The sequence below is a fragment of the Lepidochelys kempii genome, chromosome 3, assembly GCF_965140265.1.
Source record: "Lepidochelys kempii isolate rLepKem1 chromosome 3, rLepKem1.hap2, whole genome shotgun sequence".
In the NCBI taxonomy this organism is placed as follows: domain Eukaryota; kingdom Metazoa; phylum Chordata; order Testudines; family Cheloniidae; genus Lepidochelys; species Lepidochelys kempii.
In genome coordinates, this window is record NC_133258.1 from 130,373,171 (window position 1) to 130,393,349 (window position 20,179).

Below are 20,179 nucleotides of genomic sequence, written 5' to 3' on the forward strand. Positions count from 1 at the left end.
ACCCCTGAACACAGCACCATGAATAGAGTTTTTGATGGTAAAATGTCAATTTACCTTTAAAATGTTAATGGCTTTGTATAAAGACTGACTCCCAAGTTCTACTTTTTAAAATATTTGTGCACTGAGCTCTCAGAAAACAATTCCTTGCTTTCCTTGGAGCTCTGGAAATACAATGTTGCGGAAGGCCGAAACAAGCAGCACCTCTCCTAAACCTCAACTGAAAAGCAGGAAGGGAATAGTGAACCAAAGAGAGAAAAAAAGGAAAAAGGCAAATAGCTGAAGCCTAACCACTTCCATTAAAAAAGTTGCACAAAGCTTGCAGAAGTCTGGATTCAAGATCCCATAACTGTGTATTCACAACATTATGTGCATCACTCATTAAAAATGCTCATACTATTTTAAGAGTATAATACTGTGACAATATATTCTTTGAGCACTGTGTACTCTGCCAGAGTATGTTGATTCTTATTCATCATTCTTACTCGGGTAGGAGAGACTGGTCAACAGACCTCCTTTCTGAACATTCTGGCATCTGGTCTCATTCCTGGCTCCATATTCTCCAGCTCCTGAACTCTCCCTTACTATCTTTAGGACAAACCTCTATATCCTCCCTTTCCATGTTTTCCCCATACCCATCCCAACACCTGTGTCTTCGCCCTATGACCAATGGAAAGGTCTCACCTACTTAGGAGGAAAGCCAAAAGCATTTGATATATGCCTGGAAGCCCTAAACCAGTGGTGCCCAAACTTTTGCCAGGGGCTGAGAGTGGGAGCCAAGGGCTGGGGCTGGAGCAAAGCTGGGGATGGGACAGGGCAGGGCTGGGTGATGCTCCCTCCCTGCCCCCACTACACCTCCTGGGGGGGTATGCCTCATACTTTGAAGACCATTGCCCTAAACCATGACTAAGTAGCCCAATCCCTACACATGAAGAGCTGTAGCTAAAAGTCACAAGAAAAGCTAAACTATAGTAAAACAGAGGTATTAAACATATTTGCAAAGAGGCCTGTTAAGGAAAAACCTGTACAGAAAAATGACTGCTAGAAACCAAACTAACTGAATTATCACCAAGTGTTTACGCACATGGATAAACTGGAAAATAAATTGTTAAAAAAATTTAATTTCTAATCTGTGGTGTGCATAATACTCAAATATATATATTTTGCTAGAAAATAAATGTTCATAACAATTATATTTCCTTAAGTGACTAAGACAAGCTGGGCCAAAGACCATAGGGTGGAAAAACCATTAATTTAAATAGTTTATGCTGCACCAGATTTTAAGATTACAAAACAAAAACATGCTGGAAATTATAGCAAATCCTGCTTAAAGCACAGAGGAAAATTCTCCTAGGTTGTTAATTTTCTTCAAGATCATCTATACTAGTCCAGATATTTGGGTTATAATTGCTCCCAACGAAGCATCTGGATACGTACAGAAGATCAATGAGAGAAAATATATTGTGGAACCATCTGGTAGAAAGTAATCTCCTTTGCAAGATACACTTGTTCTTCAAGTGCTAGGCATCAGAGACCATTCTAGTGAGTTATTAGCTTTTTTACTCCTTGGTACTTTAATTCTACCTGTGCATGTTTACCACTGCTGCAAAACAGCAGTTTTACAGCAACAGGAGTATTAGGAAGAGGAACAAACCTATATTGATAAATACATAAATGAGCACATCCCACGGTCAACTGAGGCTTTCCTAGCTCATACCTCAGGAAATGTCCCTGTTCCTCTTAAATAAAGGCACTGGACTCCTTGCTCCATTCATACGTTATATGCTAGAGAATGTCAGATATGAGTGGGAAAAGATGTCACTTTGCTTTGGAGCACATAAAGCTTATAGCCCATACATTAGCCTAGACCAGGGGTGGCCAACATGTGGCTCCGGAGCTACATGCGGCTCTTCAGAAGTTAATATGCAGCTCCTTGTATAGGCATCGACTCCAGGGCTGGAGCTACAGGTGCCAACTTTCCAAGGTGCTGGGGGGTGCTCACTGCTCAACCCCTGGCTCTGCCACAGGCCCTGTCCCCACTCCACCCCTTCCCTCCCCTGAGCCTGCCGTGTCCTTGTTCGCCCCCCTGCCTCCTGCAGGCCACAAAACAGCTGATCGGGAGGTGCAGGGAGGGATGGAGAGGGAAGTGCTGATCAACGGAGCTGCCAGTGGGCAGGAGGCACTGGGAGCCAGGGGGGTTGGCTGACGTGGGGCTGCTGATGTATTACTGTGGCTCCTTGGCAATGTACATTGGTAAATTCTGGCTTCTTCTCAGGCTCAGGTTGGCTACCCCTGGCCTAGACAGGCTGTTACACAAAAGAAACACAATCTCTATCAGAAAAGCCTGTTTTGTTTTGTTTTTCAATTTGTAGCTAAAATGACCTGCTCCTGATTGAAGATTCAACACTGGGCTCATGTGTCAAGTATCACTTTCCAATGGGGAGTGCATACCACCTGCCAGTCCTACCAGTGGAGAGAACTGGAGCACCTCTTGTTCAAGAGCCTTCTTCCAACAAATGAATCTGTACGCAGGGAACAGCTTATAGCATGAGCAGGCATGGATCAAATGTAGATAGAGTATTTTAGGACCAAGCCTCAGCAAAATAGGTATTTTTACTCGCAAGGTGGGCTAGAGTTCAGAAAGTTGAAGTTTTCAGAATTAAAGCAAATCCACATTTTGCATAATAATTCTCTCCCTTCCTGGGTAAAAGCCTCTATCAGAAAAATTCACAGCCCCAGCTTCTCTTAGTTTTGGATTTTTTACTTTGGCAACAAACATTACCGCAATACCTGGAGGTAGGGTCTCCACATTTTGTGCTTTGTCTTCCCCATTGTTACTGCGAGGGTCTTTCTTTTTTAGTGCATCAATGTCATTTGGGTCCTCCTGAAAATCAAACAAAAAAAACTTAGAACCATTTCTTAAATTGGTATGATTAATTTATATTAATTTTCTGTATTTTCAAAAGGGATGACTAGTCACTTTTACTCTTTGACACTAACATGGCCTTTAGACCCTTTTAAGGGTATAAAAAACCTCAAGAGATTTGTTTTAGGCACCAAGGGAGAGAATGGCAAATTCCCCAATTTTTCCAAAAATAGGAAAATAAAACAGGGTTCTAGACACTGGATCAAACATTTAACATATGTGGCAACTACTTAGTGGAAGAAATATCTTGCTCTCAAATAGAAAATTTATTAGGAAATGTGAACCTCAATGTAATCTGTGATACTGAAGTTTGTTTCTACAAAGAATTGTGATGGCAAAGTGTGACTAAAACAAAAGCTAAATAGTGTATGTCCAGCAGTTTGCACATTCAGAGCACTATTACTTGAATATTTATAATAAAAGCTAAATACTACACAGCTAAGTTATTAATTTTCATCATATTCTGGGAAGTGGTTTTCCAATACAAAAACTTTTGAAAGGGCCATAGCAAGTTGCCCTTTACAGGCACCCATTTTGGCAGAACCCATGCTGATAGCAGATTTTCAAATAATAGTTCCACTGGATTTCTGACTATAGTAACAGTGAAAAATGCTAACGTTTAGTGAAAAAGCAACTATCAGTCTTTTTTAATTCCAGTAAAGATATTGATAAATACAGGATGAAAGTTCACTAACAGCCCCATTTTTCTTCCTGCTTCATCACACAGAGAACTCATAATCATGTGTTCATGTTACCATACAAACAACTGGTATCAATTCAGCATTAGGATACATCACAGAATCAAGTTGGAAGAGAAAGTGGGATAACAGAAAGCATTTATTTTAAAAGACTATATTTGGTAATTAGGTATATTACGACAGTGAGGTTTTACTATGAAGTGTCTATGGAAAAGCCTTTATTCTACACATCTGCACTCTACTTATTCAGTCAGCTGCTCCTATTAGCCCTACAGAGTCAACACAATTAAGGAAGATTCTATTCCTTCTCCTGCATTACAGTTATTTGCTAAGTCTCAATTACAGAGTCAGTTTCCCCTGTGAAAACCCACTAAGGGCAGGATTTGCCCTGCAGAATCTTTAATATTGATGGTGGCATGTGAGAAGGAATGACTTGACAAGCTTGACACACAGAGTCAAAGCTGAGCAAGCAAGGGCAGCTGAAACACTTGCTAACAGAATATATTTGATCTGAACGATGTTGGAAGGCAGACATTGACATTAGCTATAAAATAGTAAAAATTTGTAAGGGAACTCAAGGGCAGGTGTAGTTGGTGAAACTACTTGTCACTCAATACTGTCTAGATTTCAATTTTGTGTCCCTATAAAGGAGAAATATCCTATCCTTTCAAGAAAATTCAGAGTACACATCTGTCAAAGCATTTCTAAAGCTCCCACTCACTGTAGTTTACCAGTGCCAAATTCAAAATTAAGGACTTTGTGTGCAAAGTTTACATGCATTGCTGCTTAAGCATAAGTATATTTTTAGAAGGCTTTTTGATGCTGTTTTTTAAACAGCCACTACCCATGCAAATACTGAAAAAAGCTGCAAGTCCGAACTGAGATTTTATAGATTCAGAACAGACTGGAGTAAATAATGCTTATCAGAAATTTGATTATTCAGAATTCCTTGGCCATTTACAAGAGTCACATACTTTGTGGTAAGCTATATTCTACAGCAAGAGGCTTGTTTTTACAGCACTATGGTGCAGCAGACTGGAAAATCTGGTCCAGCTTCATTCAAGTTCAGTGTGCCACAAACATTTGTACTGACAACGTACAACTGCATCAAAGAAGCTGTAACAGAAAAGCTGGGTAGGAGATATTTGTAGGTTTCAGCATCCAAAAAGGCATGGCAGACAGTTGGAGGCTGTGAGATAAACGTGTTAACTCCATATACCTGATAAAGATCAGCAGTGACATAATGAAGTTGATATTTAAATGGTCATCTTTAGGTTTTAGAATTTAAATCTCAGATGAATGATACAGTTCAATACTTTTCAAGTAGTTTGCTGCCTCAGGGAAACCTCACACTTTTGTTCAGATCAGGTAGATTTTCTTTACAGCCATGAGAGCTAGGAAGTTTTAGTTTCTATAGTACAACTCTGCAGTAAGGAGTGGATTCTGCAGTACATTCCATAGCATCACAAAAATACATGGGTCCTACTTTCACATAGGTAGCTTTATTATATAATCTTAAATTCTTAAATCTTAAAGAGGTAACTAGTTATAACAGAAAAACCCATTAGTCTGCCTTGTACAAGGGACACGCAAAAACACTCAATCTCAGATACACACTTGGCACTGTTAGCCTGAATAGAGAACATTTACCCTGACAACTTTAATCTCAAAATGGTTTACAAAGTATATACAGGAATTCACTGAACTTCATGGGTAGAATGTGACAGGTGTGAAAACAGTGCATGAGAGATTAGCACAGGAAGTGAATACTTAATCCAACTGAAATTATGGGAGAATTATGGATGGGCAGAATATTAGTTATCCAAAGCACATAACTGGTCTGTGCAGTTCAGGAATATTTATTCCCGGAAATCAGATATGTAGTTCTGAAACAATGATTCATTATTGCTGGTAAGTAAACCATCAGAAAGCCCTTGCCTCATAGTCAATACCCTTGGCTTCCTTCTGCACTCATGTGTGGTTTCCCTTAAAGGCTAGCTTCCTCTGCCCCTGGCTTCTCACTCATGTTTGGAAGCTCCTCTTCCATCAATTTCCTTCTTTCAGCTGTCCTGAAATTAACAGATGGGCAGAGCTAAATTCTGTTTGTGAAGTATGTAATCTGATAACTGTATGTCTGCACAATTAGAAGTTATTAACAGTGTATCCACCTTCCTGGAATGGTTTATTTTCTTACTTTTAAAGACATCATTTCCCCCCTTTTTAAACATTATGTTCCTTAGCAAACGTAACTCTACCAAGTTTAGCCTAGAAATCAGCTTTAAATTAACTTTTTTTGTGATTCTGATTTAGGTTAAGTTGGCAATCAGTTTGCTTTCCCTGCCAAAGCAAACTCCTTGGTATCAAGCCTCCCTTCAAAACAAAGGCGATTACCTGGACTTGATTACTAATGCACCATAATATTACTACAGTTGCCAACAACTCTAAAATTTGTAAAACTATCACAAGAGCAGTGACTAGGAGAACCATGTCCAAAGGTGAAGAATGTTTTTACAAAATATAAGTGTATGTACCAAGTCCCACATGTTGAAGCCTAGAGCAAAATGTTAGAGAGCTATAACAACTTAGACTAATTGACTAGGACATTCTTCCCCTTCAGTATCTATAGCCATACATATTTATGTCAGACTCTTTCAGTGGAATGGCATTCAGTGGTAAGCGCAAGATACTGCAGGTATAGCTATGCTTGCCATAGGAGAGTATTTTAACATTACTATTGGTATTCATACTCAATGCTAAGGTAAAGAGTTATATCGATTTAATGGTGCAGAAAACAGTAGGCTGGGTGTGCAAATCATTCATGCCTTCCTTCTGGCATTTGGTGACATTTAAGGAAACTAAAGTGAAAGGCCAGTTCTTATTTACAAGCTCACATCAGACATGCTGGTCAGTCAATGCATGCAGGATTTTTAAGTGCAGGTTAGCAACTGGCTCAGTGGATGTCAATAATAAAAGAAGTAGGGAGACGTGGTCTCAGTGAGGTAGAAGATCTGAATTTTCAGTGGCCATTTCCTGCCCAGCTAATTGGTGGGGAGAAGGAACACCTATTGGTCTGTACTATTAGCAGGCTACAGAAATAAGCTACCTCCCAAAATATCTGGAACACAGCTGTTTACCCACAAATGAAAATCCATGATCCTATTACCTCTCCAACCCTGAAAAGAAAAACTGAGACACGAACTAAGACATATTTCCTGCAATAAGTCGTTTGTCTTTTACAAACAGTGGTCAAAGCACTCATTTATTCTCAAATTAATTTGACTGTGTCTATGCAAACAGATATGCATAGGCACATATTTCTATGGCAAGTGCAGGCTCAGCAACAGAAGCTATTTATATTGAGGTATCAGATACATTGGATTTGGAAAAATCTAATAAGCTAATCATAAATCTGTTTGATTCACAAGAACCTGGAGTTATCCGATACTACCGTGAGTGTGCCAAGACAGCTTCAGTAGGAAAAATACTCTGAAACGTGTGGAATTGTAACAGCCGTGTTAGTCTGTATTCGTAAAAAGAAAAGGAGTACTTGTGGCACCTTAGAGACTAACCAATTTATTTGAGCATAAGCTCACGAAATCTTATGCTCAAATAAATTGGTTAGTCTCTAAGGTGCCACAAGTACTCCTTTTCTTTTTGCGAATTCCACACACCTCCACAGGAAAAAAAAAAAGAGGGTCAAGGACATAGTGACTGTGAGCACTAATGCTTGCAAATTGTTAGTAGCATGATAACAGTGTAACAAAAGAAAGGTCTGTCTAGCTACTTTTCAGACTTTAGAGCGGCTTCTATATTTATTAGTAACTGCAGAGAATGGCTCTTTTATAAGCACTGAATAGGAAACCTATAGCTCTTATTCTACATGTGCTGTATGTTCTAAATCCCCCTGTAAAGAATTGCTTAGCAAGAGGCATTCCAAATACATACAAAAGCAGGGGACAAATAAGATAACCAGAAACAGAACCCAAGGACTGTTTAGCCAAAAGCCCTATTCCACAGGTCCAAGTTACATCATTTGTTTCTCACCATATATATATATATTCCCATATATATTTTCCTACCAAAAGTTAGAATATAGAAAGTCTTTCTACATGATTTTCTACAAACAAAGGTTTTCAATGTGATAGCTACAGACATGATTACAGTGGTGCTTGTGATTAGACACCCATAGGAGTTCAGAAACAGCAATCCCAGAAGATAAAATACTTTGCATTGGGACAGCTCCTTCAACAGCAACCATAACACTCCTCCGTTTACTAATATTTCAGAATTATAACTCTGTCATAAATCACAACAGGATGCACGTCTGTAACGAGGTGTTAGAAATAAAATGTAAAACATTCACTAACTGACACCACGGGTATGTCTAAACTGCAACTAGATACCCACAGCCAGCCTGTGCCAGCAGGCTTGGAGCATGGGGCTGTTTAATTGTAGTGTAGACATTTGGACTTGGCCAGCAGCCCAAGCTCCAAGACCTTCTCACTTTGCAGAGTCTTAAAGCCTGAGCCTGAATGTCTACGCTGCAATTAAAACAGTCCCTTACCTGAGCCCTGAGAGCACGAGACAGCAGACACAAGCCAGCTGCAGGTTTTTAATTGAAATGTAGACATACTCTATGACTGAATGGTATTATAAAAATTTAAAGTCCCTAAACACAGCCACCACTCTGAATACAAAATATTAAAATTATCCAAAGCAAACGCATGTTCTAGCTATGGGCTGTCACAATAAAAATTAAGAAATCATTGACAAATTAAGTTTTAGCAGGAAGTCACTTAAGACTTACTAAACAGACAAAACAATATGAATTTTAGTGTCTGGATATATGCATTTATATGTAATTCAGACTTTGTGTAGGCACTGACCTATTACAGGCATCCCTAAATTTTAGAGGACAGGGCACAAGCCAAGTTACAAATCAAGTACTGAGCAAGTGCCATATAATCTCAGTTAAAGGGGTCAGCAATCAATTTCCAATGGCTGCTTAGACACTCAGGGTATGTCTACACTACGAAATTAGGTCGAATTTATGGAAGTCGATTTTTTAGAAAGCGATTTTATACAGTCAATTGTGCGTATCCCCACACTAGTGCACTAAGCGCATTAAGTTGGAGTGCGTCCACAGTACCAAGGCTAGCGTCGACTTTTGGAGCGTTGCACTGTGGGTAGCTATCCCACAGTTCCTGCAGTCTCCGCCGTCCATTGGAATTCTGGGTTATGCTCCCAATGCCTGATTGGGCAAACACAGTCGTGGGTGGTTTTGGGTACATGTCATCAGTCGCCCCTCCCTCCGTGAAAGCAACGGCAGACAATAGTTTCGCGCCTTTTTTCCAGGTGGGCACCATACTGCTTTCAGCAGCGGTGCAATAGGTCTGCAAACCATCAGCGTCATCCAAAGCTTCTGCTGCAACTCTACTCTCCTGATGCTATGAATCCACCTTGCAGGTCCTCGAAATGACCGTCGTCATCCATTGCTTCCGCTGGCACTCCGTTCTCTTAGTGGTCTCCCAGGGCCACTTCCGCTGCAACTCTGCTCGGCTGTTCTCGGTCTCGCCATACCACGGCAAGTGTGCAGCCAGCTCAGCTGTTGTGTCCTAACAGCAGACAGTGCGGTAGGTCTGCAAAACTGGTCATCCAACCACCGCTTCCCCTGCAACTCTGCTCGCCTACAGATGTCATACCACAGCAAGCATGAACCCCGCTCAGATCACTGCGGCAGTTATGAGCATTGTAAACACCTCGCGCATTATCATGCAGTATATATAGAACCAGAACCTGCAAAAGCAGGTGAGGAGGCGATGGCAGTGCAGTGACAAGAGCGATGAGAACATGGACACAGACTTCTCTCAAAGCACAGGCCCTGGCAATTTGGCCATCCTGGTGGTAATGGGGCAGGCTCATGCCATGGAACGCTGATTCTGGGCCAGTGAAACAACCACAGACTGGTGAGACCGCACAGTGTTGCGGATCTGGGATGATTCCCAGTGGCTGCAAAACTTTCATGTGCGTAAGTGCACTTTCATGGAACTTTGACTTGCTTTCCCCTGCCCTGAAGCACAAGAATACCAAGATGAGAGCAGACCTCACTGTTCACAATCGAGTGGCGATAGCCCTGTGGAAGCTTGCAACGCCAGACAGCTACCCGTCAGTCGGTAACCAATTTGGAGTGGGCAAATCTACTGTGGGGGCGGCTGTGATCCAAGTAGCCAACGCAATCACTGAGCTGCTGCTATCAAGGGTAGTGACTCTGGGAAATGTGCAGGTCATAGTGGATGGCTTTGCTGCAATGGGTTTCCCTAACTGTGGTGGGGCGACAGACGGAACACATATCCCTATATTGGGACCAGACCACCAAGGCAGCCAGTACATAAACCACAAGGGGTACTTTTCAATGGCGCTGCAAGCACTGGTGGATCACAAGGGACATTTCACCAACATCAACGTGGGATGGCCGGGAAAGGTACATGACGCTCGCATCTTCAGGAACTCTGGTCTGTATGAACAGCTGCAACAAGGAACTTACTTCCCAGACCAGAAAATAACCGTTGGGGATGTTGAAATGCCTATAGTTATTCTTGGGGACACAGTCTACCTCTTAATACCATGGCTCATGAAGCCATACACAGGCACCCTGGACAGTAGTCAGGAGCTCTTCAACTATAGGCTGAGCAAGTGCAGAATGGTGGTAGAATGTGCATTTGGATGTTTAAAAGTGCATTGGTGCAGTTTACTGACTCAGACCTCAGCGAAACCAATATTTCCATTGTTATTACTGCTTGCTGTGTGCTCCACAATATCTGTGAGAGTACGGGGGAGACGTTTATGGCGGGGTGGGAAGTTGAGGCAAATCGCCTGGCCACTGATTACGCGCAGCCAGACACCAGGGCGGTTAGAAGAGCACAGCAGGGCACGCTGCGCATCAGAGAAGCTTTGAAAATCAGTTTCATGACTGGCCAGGCTACGGTGTGACAGTTCTGTTTGTTTCTCCTTAATGAAAACTCACTCCCTTGGTTCACTCTAATTCTCTGTAAGCCAACCGCCCTGCCCTCCCCTCCCCCCTTCGATCACTGCTTGCAGAGGCAATAAAGTCGTTGTTTCAAATTCACGCATTCTTTATTAATTCGTCACGTAAATAGATGGATAACTGCCAAGGTAGCCTGGGGGAGGGGGGTGGACAAGGCCACACTGCACTTCAAAACTTATTGAATGCCAGCCTTCTGTTGCTTGGGCAGTCCTCTGGGGTGGAGTGGTTGGGTGCCTGGAGGGCCCCCCGCCACCCGCGTTCTTGAGCATCTGGGTGAGGCGGCTACGGAACTTGGGGAGGAGAGCGGTTGGTTACACAGGGGCTGCAGTGGTGGTCTGTGCCTTTCCTGCACCTCAACCATACACCAGAGCATATTAGTTTGATCCTCCAGTAGCCTCAGCATTGCATCCTGCCTCCTCTTATCATGCTGCCGCCACCTTTCCTCTTGATCCCGCCACCTCTCCTGTTGCCCCAGCCACCTGTCCTCGCGTTCATTTTGTGCTTTCCCGAACTCTGCCATTGTCTGCCTCCACGCATTCTGCTGGGCTCTTTCAGTTTGGGTGGACCACATGAGCTCAGAAAACATTTCATCGCGAGTGCTTTTTTTTTGCCTTCTTATCTACGCTAGCCTCTAGGACGAATTGAAACATTTGCAGCTGAGGGATGAAAAAAAGGGGGAGCAAAACTGAAAGACACATTGGCCATTTAGAAGGAGGGGCTGATGTTTTCGGGTTAACATGCAGCACAAACCCAACTATCCCCCCCACCAATTCTCTGGGATGATCGCTTCACCCCTCTCCCCCACTGCGTGGCTAACAGCAGGGATGATTTCTTTTCAGCGACAGGCAAACAGCCCAGCAGGAACAGCCACCTCTGAATGTCCTCTTAATAAAATTCCCCTATTTCAACCAGGTGACCTTGAATGATATCACTCTCCTGAGGATAACACAGAGAGATAAAGAACGGATGTTGCTTGAAAGCCAGCAAACACCGGGACCACACGCTGCCATGCTTTCTTATGCAATGATTCCAGACTATGTGCTACTGGCCTGATGTGGTAATGTGTCCTACCATGGAGGACACAATAACGCTGCCCTCCCCAAAAATCTTTTGCAAAGGCTTTGGGAATACCTCCAGGACAGCTTCATTGAGATGTCCCTGAAGGATTTCTGATCCATTCCCAGACATGTTAACAGACTTTTCCAGTAGCTGTACTGACCGTGAATGTATCCCAAGTCTTCAGGGCAAATCAATCATTAAAAACATACTTGCTTTTAAATCGTGTATTATATTTACAAACGTACATTCACCAGAGGTGCCTTCTCTGCCTTCAAGGGCCGGGAGCCCGGGTTAGGAGGGTGCTGTCTCCAGGGTGATTCACAGTTCCTGGCTGTCGGGGAGAACGGTTTCTCCGCTTGCCTGGTGCGCACTATCATCTTCCTCATCCCCAAAATCCTCATCCCTATTGTGTGAGACTCCCTTGCAGGAGTCCACGTACAGGTGTGGGGTAGTTGTAGGGGCACCCCCTAGAATTGTATGCAGCTCATCATAGAAGCGGCATGTCTGGGTCTCTGACCCCGAGCAGGCATTTGCCTCTTGGGTTTTTTGGTAGGCTTGCCTGAGCTCCTTAACTTTCACACGGCACTGCTGAGGGTCCCTGTGATAGCCTCTGTCCTACATGCCCTTGGAGATTTTTTTCAAATATTTTGGCATTTCGTCTTTTCGAACAGAGTTCTGATAGCATGGATTCGTCTCTCCATACAGCGATCAGATCCAGTACCTCCCGTTCGGTCCATGCTGGAGCTCTTTTGTGATCCTGGGATTCCATGGTCACCTCTGCTGATGAGATCTGCATGGTCACCTGTGCTGATCAGCTTGCCACGCTTGCCAAACAGGAAATGAAATTCAAAAGTTCGCGGGGCTTTTCCTATCTACATGGATGCCAGCGCATCTGAGTTGAGTGCTGTCCAGAGCAGTCACAATGGAGCACTGTGGGATAGCTCCCAGAGGCCAATACCATGGAATTGCATCCACACTAACCCAAATTCGACCTGGCGATGTCGATTTCAGAGCTAATCCCCTTCTCGGGGAGGAGTACAGAAATTGATTTTAAGAGCCCATTAAGTCGAAAAAAATGGCTTTGTTGTGTGGACGGGTGCAGGGTTAAATTGATCTAACACTGCTAAATTCGACCTGACCTCTTAGTGTAGTGTACCCTGACCATGGCTCAGGGTATGTCTATACTGCACTCAAAAGGTGTGATTGCACCTATGTTGGCACACCCACACGAGCTTTAATATAAAAACAGCAGTGAAGCCATGGCGGGGCAGGCTTCAGTACAGGCAGTACGTGCCTGCCCAGAACCCTGAGTATATTAAATGTCAAAAAGCTCCATTAACAGAGAGTTAAGATGGCGCTGAGGTATCTTGTACCCTGCTATTCCAGAACATTGAGTTGAGCAAAACTTAAACTTGTGAAGACCAGGAAATACAGAGTTACAGTACACACCCATGAAACCTTAACTCTGCCCCTGTCCCCCATCCCCTAGAAATCCCCACCCCTCACCCCCAAATGCCAACAGCCACTGGGAATTATCTGCATGAACTCCAGCTCCATTCACCGTGTTAGGCGTAGCTGCATTGAATGGAGGAGGAATAAGTTGGAGCTACTTGGAAGAGCTGTGATTATGATATAAGACGATCTGGGTCAATGTGGCCCTCTGCAGGAGATGTGAGCCGCCTCTTCCCTGACCCCTCTGTGGGTGATCAAAGGGAAGAAGTGCATGTGCATCTTGGGAGATCCAATATGCCCCATTTCAGTGCTGTACTGTGCAGGCTGTGTCACTACCAGGGCAGAGGAGTCTTCCTGCCATGGGGATTGTCAGCAGCTAGGTGCGAGAGGAGTGTGGTCTATGCATTTAATAAAGGGTAAATGAAAGCACAGTGCTTGATGGCACTGTGTGCATAAAGACAAGGGTTGTAAAAGAGGATGAAGGAGTGGGAAAATTTAGTGGATGTGGTGTTCTTTCAGCGGAGTGGTTAAGTGTATGAGTGTAGGGCAGGTGTAGGTAGTTCTTATTCACTGCAGGGCAAAGAAGTGCAAGTATGTGTTATGGGCTAATACGAGCAATGCTCAAAAAGAGGGCAGAGTTAAGGGTGTACAGGCATGTACCAGAACTCTGTGTCCTGGTTTTCTCTGGGCATGCCTCTCAAGTGAGACACTTATGCCATGGCACCAAATTTCAAGGCAAGCTAAGTAACTGTGTAGATGTTAGAGCACTTAGAAAAATCAAGTTTAAACAGAACGTTGGTTTTAACCTAAACTACAGCAGACATGGCATTCTGTTATAATAGTCATGTTCCTAGCCCTCACCAGGTTACACATTGCTGAATCTTCACTGCTATTTTCAGCTGCACTAGCCAGATGAAAGCTGGCATGGGTGTGCCTACACGAGTCCAACTGCGGTGCAGACATATCCTGTGACAATCAATTCACTGCCCTTTTCCAAGGCACAGACTTAAAAACTGGATTAACCCAGTAGCAGTTCAAGTGTCGTGTAGTCTCATCTCTACCAGATACTGGCAGAGCAGAAAAATGGTTCTGTCCGACCTTTGTGAATAGGATCTGACTATAAACATACCAATATCACTGATGCTCACAGCACCTCATTCTCCCTGTGGCTTCACACACACATTGAAGGGAGTTGAAAAGATTGAACCCGGTGAAATACCATGAGTAAGAGCACTTGGCAAAGAAGTGCAATTGCTCATCATAATTCATCATGCTTCATTTTATAACAACGTTCAGCTCGTTTAAATATTTCAGTTGTGTCTCCTCGCTAGTTCTCTCAAGAAGAAGATTTCTCATAGATAATGCTCTCCCATTCTATTTATCTGTTACCTATTGGTTACTCTAACCCTATCCTTCAAGTATATTAACTAACTCCATAAACGTTCTACTTACTTAGGTATATTTAACATTTTATATACCACTAAACCTATACAACAGCTACATGAGTCTGAGCCTTGCCCATTCCCTCAATGTTAGTATCTGCAAATTTAATTACATAAATATTTTTTTGAAAATATTGGTCCCAACGAAGACAGCTCTGTACAGCTTCCCTGAATACCCATACCTTTAATGTTCTCTGCTCGTTACATAACTATTCTTTAATTTATTACCTGCCCCAGAGTTTATATAATCACGTTAACTTTGTTGAAAGTTTTTATTGGCTCCTCTCTCGACAACTCAAGACAGCAGTTATTTCATATAAATAATCCAGTTTTTCAGGCAAGTCAGCATGGATTTGTGAAAGGTAAATCATGTCATTACACATAGTAGTTTCAAATATCCTTTAACTAGTCATAAATATCTACCTAATGCAGGATAAAGATGTCAGAGTTGCAGATCCACTGATCCTTCCAAAACCTTTATAAATATTGGGATTGTACTGTTCTCTCTGAACTGGTAATTCCGCAGTATCAAAAGGCTTCACTATATAATCCTTTAAACACCTTTGAATGTAATAACTCAGCACTTGCTTCTAGAAGTAGATGGGAGTAGGAAGTTGCAAAAGAAAATTCCTTTTATATATAGTGATTAGGGAAAGCTGGAAAGGGGTTTTTTTTTTTTTTAATTATTATATATGTCAGGAATATCAAATCTTTGGTTTTCTGGTCCTCCAGAAAATATGAGACTGTGTTCTCTCAGACCTTATTTGAAAGGAAGAGGCTTCGTGAATGTTTATTAAAGATCCTTCTTCTCACTTATTCAAACACAAGTAGAGGTTTAAAAAAATTACTAGAAACCCCTTCCCCTCAGTCGCTTGGGTACTTGCAGCATTACTATCCAACTGTCCATAGACTGTTACAGGGAAACAGAATAGGCAATAACTGAACTACAATATAAAAAACTAGGAGCAAAAATGAAGAGGCCGGGGGGGGGGGAGAAGAAGGGGAGTGGCTGCAAAAACCCCTGCAACTTTTATACATCTTAGAATAAAGGAGATCTCATGACAGGGAAGCAGATGGGAAGTACATTCACTCCAACCCAGCTTTACTTTCACAATATTAAGAGAACAACAGTTCTTATAACTAGGGCTGTCAATTAATCGCAGTTAACTCACGTGATTAACTCAAAAAAAAGTAATCACAATTTTAAAAATGCATCACGATTAATCGCTGTTTAGTTGCAGTGTTTAATACATTTCAATTGGTATTCTATTGCTTAATATTTTGGATGTTTTTCTACATTTTTAAATATATTGATTTCAATTACACCATAGTATATGAAGTTGACAATGCTCACTTAATATTTATTACAAATATTTGCACCGTAAAAATGATAAACAAAAGAAATAGTATTTTTCAATTCACCAAATACAAGTACTGTAGTGCATTCTCTTTATTGTGAAAGTGCAACTTACAAAAAACAATACAATGTAAGGTTTCAGAGTAACAGCCGTGTTAGTCTGTATTCGCAAAAAGAAAAGGAGGACTTGTGGCACCTTAGAGACTAACCAATTTATTAGAGCATAAGCTTTCGTGAGCTACAGCTCACTTCTTCAGATGCATATCGTGGAAACTGCAGCAGGCTTTATATATACACAGAGAATATGAAACAATACCTATTCCCACCCCACTGTCCTGCTGGTAATAGCTTATCTAAAGTGATTTCCAGCACAAATCCAGGTTTTCTCACCCTCCACCCCCCCACACAAATTCACTCTCCTGCTGGTGATAGCCCATCCAAAGTGATAACTCTTTACACAATGTGCATGACAATTAAGCTGGGCTATTTCCTGCATAAATCCAGGTTCTCACATCCCCCCCACCCCCATACACACACAAACTCACTCTCCTGCTGGTAATAGCTCATCCAAACTGACCACTCTTCAAGTTAAAATCCAAGTTAAACCAGAACATCTGGGGGGGGGGGGGGTAGGAAAAAACAAGAGGAAACAGGCTACCTTGCATAATGACTTAGCCACTCCAAGTCTCTATTTAAGCCTAAATTAATAGTATCCAATTTGCAAATGAATTCCAATTCAGCAGTTTCTCGCTGGAGTCTGGATTTGAAGTTTTTTTGTTTTAAGATAGCGACCTTCATGTCTGTGATCGCGTGACCAGAGAGATTGAAGTGTTCTCCGACTGGTTTATGAATGTTATAATTCTTGACATCTGATTTGTGTCCATTTATTCTTTTACGTAGAGACTGTCCAGTTTGACCAATGTACATGGCAGAGGGGCATTGCTGGCACATGATGGCATATATCACATTGGTGGATGTGCAGGTGAACGAGCCTCTGATAGTGTGGCTGATGTTATTAGGCCCTGTGATGGTGTCCCCTGAATAGATATGTGGGCACAGTTGGCAACGGGCTTTGTTGCAAGGATAAGTTCCTGGGTTAGTGGTTCTGTTGTGTGGTATGTGGTTGTTGGTGAGTATTTGCTTCAGGTTGCGGGGCTGTCTGTAGGCAAGGACTGGCCTGTCTCCCAAGATTTGTGAGAGTGTTGGGTCATCCTTTAGGATAGGTTGTAGATCCTTAATAATGCGTTGGAGGGGTTTTAGTTGGGGGCTGAAGGTGACGGCTAGTGGCGTTCTGTTATTTTCTTTGTTAGGCCTGTCCTGTAGTAGGTAACTTCTGGGAACTCTTCTGGCTCTATCAATCTGTTTCTTTACTTCTGCAGGTGGGTATTGTAGTTGTAAGAAAGCTTGACAGAGATCTTGTAGGTGTTTGTCTCTGTCTGAGGGGTTGGAGCAAATGCGGTTGTATCGCAGAGCTTGGCTGTAGACGATGGATCGTGTGGTGTGGTCAGGGTGAAAGCTGGAGGCATGCAGGTAGGAATAGCGGTCAGTAGGTTTCCGGTATAGGGTGGTGTTTATGTGACCATTGTTTATTAGCACTGTAGTGTCCAGGAAGTGGATCTCTTGTGTGGACTGGACCAGGCTGAGGTTGGTGGTGGGATGGAAATTGTTGAAATCATGGTGGAATTCCTCAAGGGCTTCTTTTCCATGGGTCCAGATGATGAAGATGTCATCAATATAGCGCAAGTAGAGTAGGGGCTTTAGGGGACGAGAGCTGAGGAAGCGTTGTTCTAAATCAGCCATAAAAATGTTGGCATACTGTGGGGCCATGCGGGTACCCATAGCAGTGCCGCTGATCTGAAGGTATACATTGTCCCCAAATGTGAAGTAGTTATGGGTAAGGACAAAGTCACAAAGTTCAGCCACCAGGTTAGCCGTGACATTATCGGGGATAGTGTTCTTGACGGCTTGTAGTCCATCTTTGTGTGGAATGTTGGTGTAGAGGGCTTCTACATCCATAGTGGCCAGGATGGTGTTATCAGGAAGATCACCGATGGATTGTAGTTTCCTCAGGAAGTCAGTGGTGTCTCGAAGGTAGCTGGGAGTGCTGGTAGCGTAGGGCCTGAGGAGGGAGTCTACATAGCCAGACAATCCTGCTGTCAGGGTGCCAATGCCTGAGATGATGGGGCGCCCATACCACACAACAGAACCACTAACCCAGGAACTTATCCTTGCAACAAAGCCCGTTGCCAACTGTGCCCACATATCTATTCAGGGGACACCATCACAGGGCCTAATAACATCAGCCACACTATCAGAGGCTCGTTCACCTGCACATCCACCAATGTGATATATGCCATCATGTGCCAGCAATGCCCCTCTGCCATGTACATTGGTCAAACTGGACAGTCTCTACGTAAAAGAATAAATGGACACAAATCAGATGTCAAGAATTATAACATTCATAAACCAGTCGGAGAACACTTCAATCTCTCTGGTCACGCGATCACAGACATGAAGGTCGCTATCTTAAAACAAAAAAACTTCAAATCCAGACTCCAGCGAGAAACTGCTGAATTGGAATTCATTTGCAAATTGGATACTATTAATTTAGGCTTAAATAGAGACTTGGAGTGGCTAAGTCATTATGCAAGGTAGCCTGTTTCCTCTTGTTTTTTCCTACCCCCCCCCCCCCCCAGATGTTCTGGTTTAACTTGGATTTTAACTTGAAGAGTGGTCAGTTTGGATGAGCTATTACCAGCAGGAGAGTGAGTTTGTGTGTGTATGGGGGTGGGGGGGATGTGAGAACCTGGATTTATGCAGGAAATAGCCCAGCTTAATTGTCATGCACATTGTGTAAAGAGTTATCACTTTGGATGGGCTATCACCAGCAGGAGAGTGAATTTGTGTGGGGGGGTGGAGGGTGAGAAAACCTGGATTTGTGCTGGAAATCACTTTAGATAAGCTATTACCAGCAGGACAGTGGGGTGGGAATAGGTATTGTTTCATATTCTCTGTGTATATATAAAGCCTGCTGCAGTTTCCACGATATGCATCTGAAGAAGTGAGCTGTAGCTCACGAAAGCTTATGCTCTAATAAATTGGTTAGTCTCTAAGGTGCCACAAGTCCTCCTTTTCTTTTTGCGAATACAATGTAAAACTTTAGAGCCTACAAGTCCACTCAGTCCTACTTTTTGTTCAGCCATGCTAAAAGACACAGGTTTGTTTACATTTACAGGAGATAAAGCTACCCACTTCTTATTTACAATGTCGCCAGAAATTGAGAACAGGCATTCACATGGCACTTTTGTAGCTGGTATTGCAAGGTATTTACTTGCCAGATATGCTAAACATTCACATGCCCCTTCATGTTTCAGCCACTAGTCCAGAGGACATGCTTCTCTGCTGATGTTATGAGTTAATTAAATTAGTGACTGAACTCCTTGGGGGAGAATTGTATGTCTCCTGCTCTGTTTTACCTGCATTCTGCCATATATTTCGTGTTATAGCAGTCTCAGATGGTGATCCAAGCACATGTTGCTCGTTTTAAGAACACTTTCACTGCAGATTTGACAAATTGCAAAGAAGGTACCAATGTGAGATTTCTAAAGATAGCTACAGCACTCAAACCAAGGTTTAAGAATCTGAAATGCCTTCCAAAATCTGAGAGGGTCAAGGTATGGAGCATGCTTCCAAACGCCTTAAAAGAGGAACACTGATGCAGAAACTACAGAATTTGAACCACCAAAAAAGAAAATCAACCTTCTGCAGGTGAGTTAATTTCTGGTTTCAGATCCTCAAGAATCCCAGCCACTTAAGGACAACAGTAGGGCACTTCCCTTTCCTTCATGAATGATATGTAGTATGCTTTTGTTTACAGCTTAAGTCTCTGCGTTGGTAAAATTATTTTATGACACCTTTCAATAGATAGCCTTATAACAAAATCTGCTTTATATTGAATCTAAATGGCTGTTTCTGCCTCCAACCACTGCCCTTGTATTTTCCTCCATACTTCTGCATTCCAACTTTTTATAGACAAATCCCACCAAATATCCAAGTCTGATCCTAATTGTTCCAGGAGTTCCGAAGAGAAAGACCACCCCAAACAGAATGACTGTACTATGCCAGTGGAAACTTCTCTATAGGAAGTCTCTTTAAAAATCTTATGAGAAGGCAAACTTTTCCATCTAAGGTTTCATGAGCCTA

At 42.6% G+C, this 20,179-nt stretch overlaps 1 protein-coding gene across 2 annotated transcripts in view; it reads right to left on the reverse strand.

The window, feature by feature from the left end:
• Positions 1-20,179, reverse strand: part of GALNT2 (polypeptide N-acetylgalactosaminyltransferase 2) — a 154,549-nt gene that overhangs the window by 70,761 nt on the left and 63,609 nt on the right. For both annotated transcript variants that reach the window (XM_073338037.1, XM_073338038.1), the window contains exon 2: positions 2,788-2,881. In XM_073338037.1, coding sequence (XP_073194138.1) covers positions 2,788-2,881 — 94 coding nt within the window. The remainder of the gene's footprint in view (positions 1-2,787; positions 2,882-20,179) is intronic.